A 14,760-nucleotide genomic window follows, 5' to 3' on the forward strand; every position below is an offset into this window, starting at 1 on the left:
CTTTACATTCACAGGGAAGATGAAAATTAGTGTAAAACATGCACTAACAAATCATTGACCTTTGCATATAAATCATATATTATTTGTATTAATACTGTTCATCATACACATCTGACCGGTCAAAAGACTGGTGGTGAAAAAAATAAAGCCAGATGTCATCAATAAAGTGCATATTAAATAACTACATGTACGTAAGGTATACTTTTTTACAATATAGGTTAGGAATAAACCTCAGCTGGTCTTGCAGTCTGGTTTCACTGGCCCTGAGTAAGCCAAGTACAAGATATGTAGGTGATGTTCTCCTAAAATTGATTTAATTAATCTTATGTGAATACATACCACACTCTTATGAAGTGCCTATTAGAAGCTTACCGGTATTCATTAAATACAAATTATTTTGATCCTGCAGTAAATAGTGTTTTAAAAATTCATTATAAAGAAAATGAGAATTAAAAAAAAAAGGGATATGTACATGTATAAAGAATTCAATGAACTTGTTGGTACAGTACATTATCTTTCATGTCTGGATCTGGATCTAGATGTATACACTGCTAGACCATTTTGTAATAATGCAGCGGTATAGTGAGGGTAGACGATATCTAGTCGTCATGATTATAGAACAAGATGAAACCAAGCATTCCATAGAAATGTGAGCTAAACGTTCTATTTATTCTCAGAGTTAAAACAGGTTTAGTAACAAGAATATCACCCATTGTGACCATGACGAGCATTCATCCCATAATCTTAAGAATAAGAACTGCCCGATTCAACCTCATCCCAGTCAGAAAAGTTAATTGATAACTTGTGTCAACTTCATTTTGCTATACATCTTTACCATGTACCCTTCTTCACACATATTAATTCAATACCACAACATCATGTGAAAGATGAAATCCTATGGTACATTGCATAATTAACAAGTCACTTGGAATCTGCATTAAATAAGTGCTACTAATCACCCACTTGTACAGTGTGTTAGATGATATTGTGCTCTATCTTGCTTTCAAAAACATGACATCATTTCATGAGGATCATCAGCAGTTCAGGGGCATGCTGCACAAAGAGTTGAAATCGAACACAACTCCATAAATCAAACACAACTTGATTCTTAACCAATCAGAATGGCTCTGACAACTGAAATGGTGTCCAAGTAAGCATTTCATGAGAGGACTACTAGAATGTTTTATTCAAAAAAGTTCCCTGTCCTCTGTGTTCTATTTGATGTGCTCATGTCGTTCATATGTAGGTCATATGACACATTATACACCCTTTAAGAAGAAGTGTTGATAAACATGAATAGGTACATATATGTGATCCTTGATTCAAAGGTCATATGCAAGATTATTCTTATCAGTAATTCATGTACATGTGGTATGGTGTATAAGCAACTGTGTATATTGATTCAAACAGTTCACTGTGTAAATTCAGTTCAGTGTCCTATACTCTCAAACTATGCTAACAAATACAAATCTTTCCCTATTTCTTTGCATGCTGTACAAAATACATTTTGTGCTCATGAAGTTCACTTCTCTTCTGCAGCCAAATTTCATTCATAATAAGGCAGCCTGTGTAACAAGTATATGTGTAGCCCTTCATTAATGTGCAGAAGATGAAGAAATGTACATGTGATTCCAGAAGGAGGTGTGTTTCACAAAGATTCAAGTGTGATTTAAGTTGCACTTAAATTCCAAGAAGCACCCAGTATAAAACATATCACCAAATTTGGTTGAATTATGCTAAGAGGATGCATGCTACTGCATAACAATCAATGAGATTAAATGTCAAATATAATGTGTGCACCAGCACTTAAGAATGACTTTAAGTAACAATTAACTATTTGTAAATCACCCCCAGGTACATAGAAAATTCTACCTTACTTCATCTATACACTTTTAGAACATCTCTGTCTTAAACTTGTAAAAAATAAATTTAAATTTATCAAAGGCAGATATTTCAATGGCAAAGTTTTAAAATACACGAAATCTAGTCTAATTTGTCTCAGCTAGCATTAAAAAGGGCAGTTTTGAGGCACAGAGTGGCAAATGTTTACGTGTTGCTAATGGTCATAAATTCATAGAGTATATCTCTAGCAAAGATGATAATTCAACCATGAATTTTAATATAGAACATTTTTGCTGGTAAGAGAAATTCATTACATTTGTTCATCATTTCCATCTCTCCTTGGTACATGTACCATTTTATTAAATGAAATGATTATGAATCGAAACAAAAATAGTGTTAGATTACTCTATTATTCATTTCCCATCATAAATATACATATTCAGTAAAATGAATGAAAATGAAAATTCTTCATCAGTTTCACTCATTTTTGTTGTTTGCTTTTATAAGTCCATGCAAGTATTCATAAATATGAGGCAAGTATGAATATGAAGCAGATACAGCTATATTTAGTATTGATTTCATTTTGTTTATCAAAACAACTCATGAATGTATTTCACAATAAGTTAATTATTTCTGTTTTTAAACATTTGTAAACATTAACAAGGGGCCAGACAGTGTGTTTGTATATATCAGGTATTGAGAAGAAATGACAGGCACATGTATTTGCTATTTCTCACATAAAAGTTTATATCAGAAATGTGATTCCTTGCACGGAGATAGGAGTCTGTATTTACATACTAAAAGCTTCTTGTGAAAGTATGATTTAGAAGGTAATTGCACACTATTTATTTACATGCACCTTTTATTTTGAATACAATGTAACAAGTTATCAGCTTTTCTCATTCTCTTCTGGTTCAATAAAAATAAACATCTGTATAGTCAGATTTTAGTTTTGGGCCGGGTGCATATTACGGTGTACATGTGTTTTCTTCAATTAAAGGGATGGTCCGGGTTGGAAATATTTTTATCTTAATAGAGTAGCTAAATAGCTAAATAAATAGAGTAGAATTCACTGAGCAAAATGCCGAAAATTTCAAATCGGATAACAAATAATAAAGTTATTGAAGTTTAAAGTTTAGCAATATCTTTTAAAACAGCCGTCATGAATATTTATTAGGTGGGCTGATGATGTCACATCCCCTCTTCCGTTTTCTTATGTTATTACATATATGTTATTACATAAAATCATATTTCTTTCATTATTTCATACTTGTGTGAATTATATGTCTCCCTTAAAATGATATAAGTTGCAGCAATAAATATCCAATGCACTAAATCAGTTGTCAATCCAATGTTTCTAGTTCTTGGAGGAAAAAAATTAAATAAACCTAATTTCATATAATAAAATACAAAAGAACAAGTGGGGATGTGACATCATCAGCCCACCTAATGAATATTTATGACGACTGTTTTCACAAAATATTGCTAAGCTTTAAAATTCAATAACTTTGTTATTTGTTATCCGATTTTGATGAAATTTTGGGCATTTTGCTCAGTGAATTCTACTCTATTTATTTAGCTATAAATACTTCCAGCCCGGACCATCCCTTTAAACATTGTACCTTCATTATTCTTAACCTGAAAAAGTGTAAAGAGGTAAAATACTTGTTGGGTGCCACTAATGTACCTATAATACTGATTGTTTGTTACATGTATCCTTATGATTGTGATGTCACGTACATTTACAATTTTACAGGGTTGGTTCTTTTTATGGGTTTTCCTAAAAAAAAATTGAGTTTCACAATTTATTTTCTTAAAGGAGAATGAAACTCTTGGAGCAAGTTAGCTTTTGTGAAAGCAGAAAAATCAAAGAATAAGATCAACAAAAGTTTGAGTAAAATAGGACTAGCAATAGAAGAGTTATGAGCATTTGAATGTCGAGATCACTAATGCTATGGAGATCCTCCCATTGACAATGCGACCAAGATCTATGATGTCACAGATGAACAACTCTCCCCTTTTGGACACTGAAAATATACCCCAAAATATCTTGTTTTGCTCATTCTAACCATATGACAAACGATTCATCAATTATATAATGTTGTGAAACCTCTGTACTTGTCCTCTCATAAAGAGAACACCTCACCTTGTGATAGACTCTATAAAAGTGAGAATATAAGTGAAATAAGTACTAAAGTAATGAGGGAGTTGTACGTGTGTGACATCACAGATCTTGGTCGCTTTGCCAATGGGAGGATCTACATGACATTAGTGATCTCAATATTCAAATGCTCATAACTTTCTTATTATTCATTCAATCTTCCTCAAACTTTCAACAATATGTTTCTTTGATTTTTCTCTTTGATATGGATTCAGCTGGTTTCAAGGGTTTCATTCTCCTTTAATGATTATAATTCATGGGCTTATACGTCAATTAAAATATAAAAATACATGTTTGTTACAAGATAAAAAATTTTAACAACCTACATTCATTCAACAAGTGAAAAATTGATTTATTTATTTCTGTTGATCTGCAATTAGTAGAACTTGTGAATACAAAAAAACAAATGATTTTGATATAAAACTATCATGCCTTGTCATTGAATTCATACAGTAGGGAAATGCAGAACCAATGAATTACATTTTTAGGGGAAGGGTAATTGAAATATTCATTTCTTTTAAAGACTAACAGAAACCATTTAAAAGTCTTCTTTAAAGAAAGAAAGAAAATATTGGTAGGTATACTCTTTCATAGTTAAGGTCTCAGAGAAAAACAGATTTCTCACATGTTCAAAAATAGAATGGCAATGTACAAAGCATGCTAATTGCAAATTTAAAATCAATAGTTTGATCAAGATGATGTTGAACAATTTTCCAATGTACAATAAAAAGATGTTTGGTCTAATTTTTCATATATAACAAAAGAGCTTGTAAAATCAATGTCGTTGTTCCATTACGTTTATAACCAAATTTCATATTTTATAATATGAACATAAATTTGGCACTACTAAGCCATATTTGTCACATGAAAGCATGCTCTGTTTCATAACAACAAATGTTTTTAAAAAATATATCAATAGAGGTGCATTAATCTAATGATATTGTGTTTATATAGTTGGTAATTCAATTGTCTTACCATTCAAATGACTGAATATTTGAATTACCAGTGACTAAAACATATTTACCATATTTCATATTGCACTTTCTCTTTATTATCAACATACTGATTGGCAACATTTCTCTTATTGTGGCACAACTCACATTCCATTTCATTTCAAAATGATTTCATACCAGCATATCCTTCTCTCATTATTCCATTTTTTTTTTCAAATCATGAGAAACTGTGATAGTTTGTTGACCATTTTTCAAAGATCCATTCAGACCCACAAATTGAGCAAAAATTCCAGATATTGTGTCAACAGACTCATCTTTTATATCTTCATTCAAATTCTCACAAACCATCAAAATCAAGTGAGAATTGAAACTACAGCTTGCATCCTCAGTCTTTGCATTTTTAATGATTTACACATTGAATGAGGACATGTTGATGATAATAACATTCTGCTTGTGTATTACAGGCAACAGAACAATATCTCTAAGTGATATACAGATATATTATTACCCAGGTTATCATATTGTGGAGTCTTTCAACACCAAAGCCAGACCTTTACCCTTCACTGAACTGGACTTGTGTAGTGACCTAAGAAGAACAAGATTCTAACTCGCCCACAGAAAATGTATGCACTTTCTCCACTCCATGGGGGTGTCCCAGTAAGAGTAGGTAATATGTGACTAATGTTCATTTTCCTCTTCAATATGGCCAGCAGCAACCTGAAAAAGGAGGACATGAAACTAAAAATAAAGCCTGTCTACAGCTTTCATATAGATTCAATAATGGGAATGACAAATTTTTCTTTAATTCCTTGAGCTTTCTTTTGAAAATCTTGAAATTTATGAGGTATTCACAACCCTCTCAAGATAATGGTTTTCTTCTATAAAAGGGCCTTTTGAACACTTATCTTATAAATATGATTAAATATCCAATAATTATAATCTAAGATTACATCCTGACATTATTTATCCAATTCCAAGCTTAAGAATTGTTTTTCTTTCCCGTTAAAAAAAAAATAGGCAGCTCTTTTCGATTTGGTCAGATCCTAGTCAAAATAAAATTTCCAGTAAAAATTGCTTGTTTTTTAATATCATAGCATCCATACAATAAGAGTTTTAGGACATACACATTCATAAAAAGTAGTAATAAACTGGAATAAAGACCAACACTGAATATTCTACCAAAAAAAAATGTATTCACAACTGATATACTACCATGGTCAACATAATGAAAGTCATTTACTATCAAAATAAGCATTCATTTACAATGAAAGTAAGGACAAATTTCATGTAAAATTACATCCAAAAAAATATTACAGATGAATATTTCAATTTGAGCAGGAAACATTGATCAACCTGGCAAACACAAATTAAAGATTATTATTAGTCACAACTGTCACATGAAATAAACAAACAGAAGCTAAAAGGTCTGATGGAAATTGGCTTTTCCAGACAAAATGTCACATATTTAGATTTGCTTGTCAACTTGAGCGTCGCAGACCGGTCAGAGACAAGTCGCAAGGAAAATCGTAAGGATTTGACATGTCGAATCCTTATGACTGATTCGCAAGCTCAATCCAACTTCCAGCCAATCAGACAGCAGTGTTGCTCGACGCGTATATGATAAACAACGCGCATACGCAGTAGTAAGCGCACTTTCTCAGTTACTATGGCAAAAAGCGCATGCGTGAGTCGCAGATCGGATCGCAAGGTGTGCGGTGTCGAGGCTTATGGCTACCTTGCGATTCATCTCCCCTCACTCAGTCGCAGACCAGTCGGGTCGTAAGGTGTGCAGTGGCCTTTATATAAATTTCAATGAAGTGGATAAAATATTTGCTAATACAATATAAACTCATATATCTTACCTTAAGAAATGGGTGATCCAGCAATTTGTTTGCCGTCCAACGTTTGGATGAATCATGCTTCAGACACCTGGATAGGAAGTCCTTCCCTTCAGGGTTCATTGCTTCTGGTATATGAGGAACAGCGCCCTCGCCTACCTTGTACATGATAGTGAACTCATGGTCATAGTCATGCCATGGTCTCTGTAATGGTAGAAGTGAAAAGGAAAAGATGGGGGAGAAGTGGGGGGAAAAAAATTCATGACATTGCAAATTATTTTCATATGATTTTAATTTTTTCACACAAATCAATTAAATAATGATATTCAGTATGTGAACAGGAACCCAATATGGGACCTGAATGGTAAAATTACTCTACAATTTTTCTGCATACCATAGCCTCTACAATATAGTACTACTTTTGACCTCAAAGAATTAATAATTTCACAGGTGGCTTGAAAAGGTAAATGATTTTAATTTTCAATAAAAAATCATTAATGTATACGCTACATTTATATGAAGTAGAAACCCATTACAAGACCTAGATTTTATTAATAACTTTCATCATATTGAGTAAATCTCATATTTGCGTTGTGCATGCATTTAACATATTTTTGAAGAGCATTGCTACAAAATACATTTGCATGATTATTAATCAATGCAAGCATTTCAAGCATTTGGCTAACCAAATTTTATTAACATTTTTTGGTCATAACTAACTCTCAACTGTTAAACTTCTGTACAGACCTACATGTATGTAAAAATCTGCTACAAAATACTTTTTCTGTAGCAGTCTTTACAACATGTAAAGCAATTGCAATGTGAAACCCCAAAAACATATTCCCTGGCAACTTGAAATGAATGTTGACTTTGCATACCAAAGAATTATTTTCGTTTTCTTATAATACCACAGATGGAAAATATACCAAATGTGTAGTCCCATACACTTTGATCATTATGAAGGTGTATTTCTAAATATTTCTGTTGAAGTGTAATACTGGAAAGCTGTATGTAAAGCGCACAGAGCAGTTTCGATTGATTATGTGCTATATGAGCATCAGTTTATAATTATTAGTAGTAGCAGTAGGAGCAGCAGCAGCAACAAACCAAATTACAATCATCTACTTACCTTGCCTGTCACCATCTCAATGACTACACATCCTAAGCTCCAGATATCAGCTTGCCTGCCATAGCCTCGCTTTCCTTTCCCAGTCTGGTTGATCACCTCTGGGGCCATATAAGCTGTGATAGGAAGAACAAAATTGGTAATGCTCCATTTCTGTTTGGTGCAAATCATCCATGTACAATGCAGAATATGTGACTGCGATGCATGATTTAATTAATACCATACCTTACTAAATTACATTTAAGTATCTTAGCGCACTGAATGGTAGAATGAGAAAGAAAGAAAAAAAGGAAACAATCACATATTGAAATCTATTATACAAATATGCGACTAGGAACTCCTACAATACATCACTAATTTGGAAGATTAAATTGATCTTTGGAAAAGGTGAGACTTTAACATGCATTTGAATAGATCAGAAGAAGAACATTCTTTAACATTATTGAGAAGTTTCTTCCACAGTTGAGGGACTGAAATGAACAACATGGGGTATAATGTAATTCATACAATAGGTTTGAAAAAGAATGTAGCTAATAGCATATTGTGCTTCATTTCTACTCTAACTTCTGTGTCCGTTCATGCATTTTGTGTAAAGCTCAGTGTATTAAGAGCAAAAAATCTGTTAGTGAAGGTGATGGGCAGACTATTACTTTAGAGGCAAGCTGGATGTAGTCATCTTTCGGAAGTGAAGCAGAAAAGAAATAGAGTTTGTCTCAACACCTGATATCAAGAGGTGATAACATGTAAGTTTATATTCCACACCTGAAACCATTTCACCAGTCAGGAAATAAATGTTCATCTCTACAAAAAAGAAATTTGGTGAAGATTTTGAGGTTTCCTTTTTTTAAATGCATAATAAGTCTATGGTTATTTTACTGGAAAGAATGAGTATTCATACACGTTTTTCCTGACCTGGTTGATATAAAAATGCCACCATGAATAAATATGTGAGAGTGGTGATCCACAGCGGTAAACAAACCACAAAAAATTGATATTTCTGATTGAATGAGTATAATTAGAATGAGTATGAAACCAATAAAGAATAAGATACCTACCAGCTGTTCCCATGGTGGTATTAACCTCACCATGCATTGTGTTATGTGTCTTGAGTTTAATAGCAGCACCAAAGTCTCCTAGCTTCACATGACCATCAGAGAGCAGGAAGATATTTGCTCCTATATCACGGTTAGATAGAAGAGGGAAAAAATCTTTTTGAAGAATTTCTATTTTGTCCTGACAGTGAAGAAACTTAACAATCCTCAATCCTAAATTTTGTTTCTTGTGTTGTTCAATCTCTTGATCAGGATAAATGATAATTTGCTTGCTACTTTTAGGTTCTGTTTTTTCAACTGGCTCTAACTTTTTATATGGATACAATTATAATTTACCTTAAGTTCTGCTACTTGTTTGTCTAGTTGAAAAGTTATAGTTCTCCATTATTTCAGTTCACCTTATCATCCCCCTTACCGAGCTTGTCTTCATTCTGAAATCTCATATTTTACCTTTTCTCCCATCATTGTTTTAAGAATATCACCTGTCTTGTCTTCTCATCTTTAAACTAAACAGTCTAATTTGAATAATCTATTATGGTCTAATCTTTTATCAAAAGGAATAGTCTTACTAGTCTACCTTTTATATCTCTGTGGATGATATTGTGATCATGGAGGACGCTGATCGCTATGGTAACCTCCCTGGTGTATTGTCTAATCATCTCTTCCGGTAGACCAGTCTTGGCTACCTCAGCTATGGTCCCACCGTCGCAGTACTCCATGAAGATCAACAGCTCCTCCTACAGAGGGGGTATCAGTGGAAGAAAAAAAAAGATGGATAAAATGTTAAAGGACCAAAGAAATAAAGGAGATGTGATGGAGACCAAGAGATAAACATAGACAGAGAGGAGAGGAACTAAGTGAGGGAGTGAGAGACAGCAGAGATAGTGCGAGGGATAGAGGAAGGGTGCAAGAAAAGGAATGAAAGGAGAGATGAAAAGGGAAGGGGAAGAAAGGGAGGGAGGGATGCACAACATATTTAGAATGGGAGAGTGAGGAAAATAGGAAAACAAAATACATTGTAACAGGATAAGAAGTAAGACCGTATAATAACAAAGAAAACAAGAAAACAAAATGGAAACAGGAAAAAAAGAAACCAAGATACATGTAGAAAAAAAAACATAAGGCACAAAGAATTTGTGAACTGAAAAAAAATCATAATAGATGAATTAATTATTAATAAAATAAAATATTTATCTAACCATAGGATGCAATACTTTGAATAAGTTTCTGCTTTACCTCAAGGATATATCGCAAAAGTACATGTAATATTCAAGATGCTTTGAATGGTCGCTTTTTCCGATTTGCATGCTGAATATTCCAACAATACATGTAGGTTTATAGACAGAAAGACAACATTTTTAACATCAATTTCAAACTAGCTTCATATAACAATTTGTACATGTTTAAGTGTATTGTAATCTGTTAAAAACATTTTTCAACCTATGAGCAAATATAATTGAAGATAAAAAGAGTCAAGGAAATGCCAGTGGAGTTTTCACAAGGTTCCTATCAGACTCATAGCAAGGAAGTTATCTGCCTTTGCTAGATCAGAAATTGAAAAATTCAAATTTCTTACATACTCTTAGTTTTAGCATAGTGCCTTTCCATTATAACATGCCCGAATGACTTTACAATAATACAATAAATACATGTATTTAATAAAACATAAAAATAAAGTTCTGCTGTCTAAATGCACATAATATTCAAATAGTTGATAGAATTGAAAAATAGGTTAAAGGTTTATTTCTTGATTGAAATTTTTCTCTGACTTGTTCTATTTTATTTTTCATTTAGTATATTATTTATCATTCCAAACCTTTAAGATTTATGTAACATCACTGCAGATTTGACATTCAATATTAGACAATCATGTTTGTATATGATTTCATTAACACAAGAAGGATAATAAACACACAAAGCAAGAATTCAAAGACTCAGGTAATTATATCTGTAAAGTACTTATAAACATTATTCCGATGTGATTTTTAAGCGAAACATATAAATGCGGAATAACAATCTCATCTTTTATCACTACATGTAATTCCAATTAATAACAATACTTCAATGGATGTAAAAATTCATGTCATTATACACTTCGATCTCATCCAAATCACTATTTGATTGTAGAGCTAGAATTTTGAAGATAACACATGCATACATTACATAACATTTACATTTCCTGCTGTACTTTTATGCAAATTTCCATGCATTCATGCTTGTTTCATGTATTAATTCCTGCGACACGTTGCAAATATACTGTAGATTATTTGCCCGTTAAGTGATTTATATTCTTGATGAGCTCAAACAAAGTGACTGTTTAGTACTTGAGAAAATAGCTCTAGCCTTTATTAGTATGTTAGTCAGTTGAGTAAGCAATGCATTTTACTCGCAATTACAAAACATTCAAAGATTTCTGCATTACTCCATTCAAGCAGGGCATAAAATTATCATTTTGTAATCATAAAAAGGAATTATTTTGTAATCATAATCATTACTTCTTGCATTAATCATGGCAGCATAATGATGCCCATTGAAAACAGAGTAATGGAAGGAAAAGGGAAAGGAAAATTATACATAACTATAAATTAAAGTTCATGTTAAAAATGTTATTTGGAAACATACAAGCAATATTTTCAAAATAAATTCTTTACACTCTTGGTATAATAATACCTTGGTCACATTTGATCTATGGCGGCCGTATGGCGAGTCGAAAACAGCTGTTTTATTAATTTTAATTCAAACCACCTATATATAGTTGCTACAAAAATGTTAAAACGGCTGTTTTCGACTCGCCGTAGAGCAAATGTGACCAAGGTATAAATTCATATCATTTTATATATCCTGAAGAGAGCTTTAATGGCATTCCATAGCAGCATGCAAGATCATTATTTCATTGGTGTTATGCAACAAGAGTCTTATATACATGACTTCCTTTGATAGCGTCTTACATATTGACTCCAGTCCTGGCGATTTGGTGGACACTGCAAAAGATGGGGGGCATTATCAAACTTCACTAAAGATTGTTATCAGTAATCATATCCAAAATAATATATTAAAGAACAAGGATTTATTTCGTCTAATTTGATTCTCAGCAAATCATAACTGCTAAACAACCAATGCCCGTTCAACCTCCTGATCGAAGAGAAAAAAATTGTAATCCACATATGAAATAGCATCAGATATTTCAGACAAGCTCTTTATAATAGTCCAAATGAATAGATGGGGTACAATTAATCTCTACATTTTTTCCCCCATGAGGTGATGCTATGCAGTGAAATGACACTATGAAAGTGTTAATGCAGTGCTGCTGGTGAAATTACAAGCAGTAAAAATACCTAGCTATTTCATCAAGGAAATATTAGATCTAAGTTTGATTTATATTTTTTTTCTAAAATCAGAAAAAATGCAAGTCCTCATTTAAAAATGTACTACAAAAATTGTCATTAATATCTTCCAACATATTCATAACAATACTCCAAGCCTCTAGAGCAAGACACAATCATATTTTGGTTTCATTGATTTTCTTGACAGGAGTTGTCTCCAATTTACAATCAAGAGCATACCAATCAGTCCAATGTTTTCCCAGTATAACAAGGATCTAGGTCTGTGGGACTACATGATCATGCAGTCTTACCAAAGATTAAAATATTCAAGGGAAAAGCTATCACAGCAATACAAAACAGTCTTCATTATAAAGAAATGGAATTAAAAGATATCACATGTAAAAGTCACCCAGTTACAAGAAAAGAATATCATACATCATATTCCTCTCTCATACTATCATATTTAGGTAATTCAATAAAGTAGGATGGGGGGTCGGGTGTCCAGACACTTTATATTTTTGAAGCCTTCTTTTTTGTTTTTGGATTACACTAAACATATGAATTCAATAGTTGTAATCATCGTCTATTTTGTTCTCTATAATATTTAACATTTTTTACTAAAAATTAATGAAACTTCACTTGTCTTTTTTTCCAAATGACTTTCTAAAATTGATCGGCCGGACACACAACAACTGGGTAAACATACCAACGCCTAATACATGTATGTAGGACCTTCCTGTGACGATCTGTTTATGTTTTCTATTTCATACAAAAAGTTGTACTGCTATTAAATGATCATGGCATGAGCAGTTAGTAAAGTGAAGTGAAAATTGAAAAAAATTGGGGTGGGACGTACAAAAACGTTGATTATTTTATGGAATCACTCATTTGCATCCTTCATTCTAAATAGAACTTAGAAGGGAATATTGCTTTCTTACCCTGTGTATCTCCACACCATAGTAACGGACAAGGTTGGCATGACGGATCCCTTCAAGGTTCTTTATCTCATCAGCAATATCTCGAATCACCTGATGGTCGTTCCTCTGGAATCGCATCTGCGATGGAAAAAAGGGAATGGTAAAACCTGTCTATTAAGACTGCCCAAGTGATACAAAATAGATGTTTCAACGATTGAATGGATGTAGACAGGGAGTCATATTTTATAATGTTGCTAAAGCAGGTTTGACTGTAATGTTTTTAGAGCAAAGCTTTAAATTGGAAGAATGCAAAAGATGTTTGTTAGACCTATAGGTATTTGATTACTTGTGACTTTGTGGTTCTTGAATCGATTCTCCCATGCCTATTCATAATCCTAGACAATCCAATGATTTTTTTTGTAAGTAAAGTATCAACTTTCATCATATATTAACAAAAGACATCACTTCCTGTTACATGTATATCTGGATCAGGGCAAGATGACATTGAAGATGTATCATTGGAGAAAAGTCTCCTATATTTTATTTGATACTAATGTCGACAGCAACCACCGCCAATAAGCACAGGCACAATTGATGATTTATTAAATAAAACAAATGTAAATTCAAAATCAATTAAGCAAAATCTGAGTGAATTTAAAAATGGAAATTCTAGAATTTGAGCATGCTTGTGGTCAATAAAATAGAATAGGCACTATTTATTCAAGCAGAATTTTAACCAGAATGGAAAAAAAACAAGCCTGTACTGGTGATGGTGGTCACCTGTAGTGGGGAAACAGTAATTAAACATCTCTTTGCAAGTCCTAATATCTTCATTTGTAACAAACTTTAGGAGACGTTTAGTGTAGATGAGTAGTTCTTACCTCTTTGACTGCGAGTGTTTCACCAGTAATTAAACATCTCTTTGCAAGTCCTAATATCTTCATTTGTAACAAACTTTTAGGAGACGTTTAGTGTGGATGAGTAGTTCTTACCTCTTTGACTGCGAGTGTTCACCAGTAATTAAACATCTCTTTGCAAGTCCTAATATCTTCATTTGTAACAAACTTTTAGGGGACGTTTAGTGTGGATGAGTAGTTCTTACCTCTTTGACTGCGAGTGTTTCACCAGTAATTAAACATCTCTTTGCAAGTCCTAATATCTTCATTTGTAACAAACTTTAGGAGACGTTTAGTGTAAATGAGTAGTTCTTACCTCTTTGACTGTGATTGTTTCGCCAGTAATTAAACATCTCTTTGCAAGTCCTAATATCTTCATTTGTAACAAACTTTAGGAGACGTTTAGTGTAGATGAGTAGTTCTTACCTCTTTGACTGCGAGTGTTTCGCCAGTAATTAAACATCTCTTTGCAAGTCCTAATATCTTCATTTGTAACAAACTTTAGGAGACGTTTAGTGTGGATGAGTAGTTCTTACCTCTTTGACTGCGAGTGTTTCACCAGTATTCATGTTGATGCAGGAGTATACAGTTGTTCCAAATTGACCCTCACCTACAGACAAGAAATACAAAGATGAACAATTCAGTAAGGCCA

General features: G+C 32.9%; 1 protein-coding gene across 1 annotated transcript in view; it reads right to left on the reverse strand.

Annotated features, from left to right (window-relative positions):
- Nucleotides 1–4,205: 4,205 nt before the first annotated feature.
- LOC129259678 (mitogen-activated protein kinase kinase kinase 4-like) overlaps nt 4,206–14,760 on the reverse strand; it is a 32,904-nt gene continuing 22,349 nt past the window's right edge. Inside the window, exons 18-24 of the mRNA XM_064098116.1 lie at nt 14,645–14,718; nt 13,234–13,350; nt 9,550–9,709; nt 8,976–9,095; nt 7,924–8,036; nt 6,819–6,998; nt 4,206–5,673 (exon numbers count right to left, since the gene is read on the reverse strand). Coding sequence (XP_063954186.1) covers nt 5,635–5,673; nt 6,819–6,998; nt 7,924–8,036; nt 8,976–9,095; nt 9,550–9,709; nt 13,234–13,350; nt 14,645–14,718 — 803 coding nt within the window. The 3' untranslated portion in view covers nt 4,206–5,634. The remainder of the gene's footprint in view (nt 5,674–6,818; nt 6,999–7,923; nt 8,037–8,975; nt 9,096–9,549; nt 9,710–13,233; nt 13,351–14,644; nt 14,719–14,760) is intronic.

Source organism: Lytechinus pictus, chromosome 4, assembly GCF_037042905.1.
Source record: "Lytechinus pictus isolate F3 Inbred chromosome 4, Lp3.0, whole genome shotgun sequence".
NCBI classification, from domain to species: domain Eukaryota; kingdom Metazoa; phylum Echinodermata; class Echinoidea; order Temnopleuroida; family Toxopneustidae; genus Lytechinus; species Lytechinus pictus.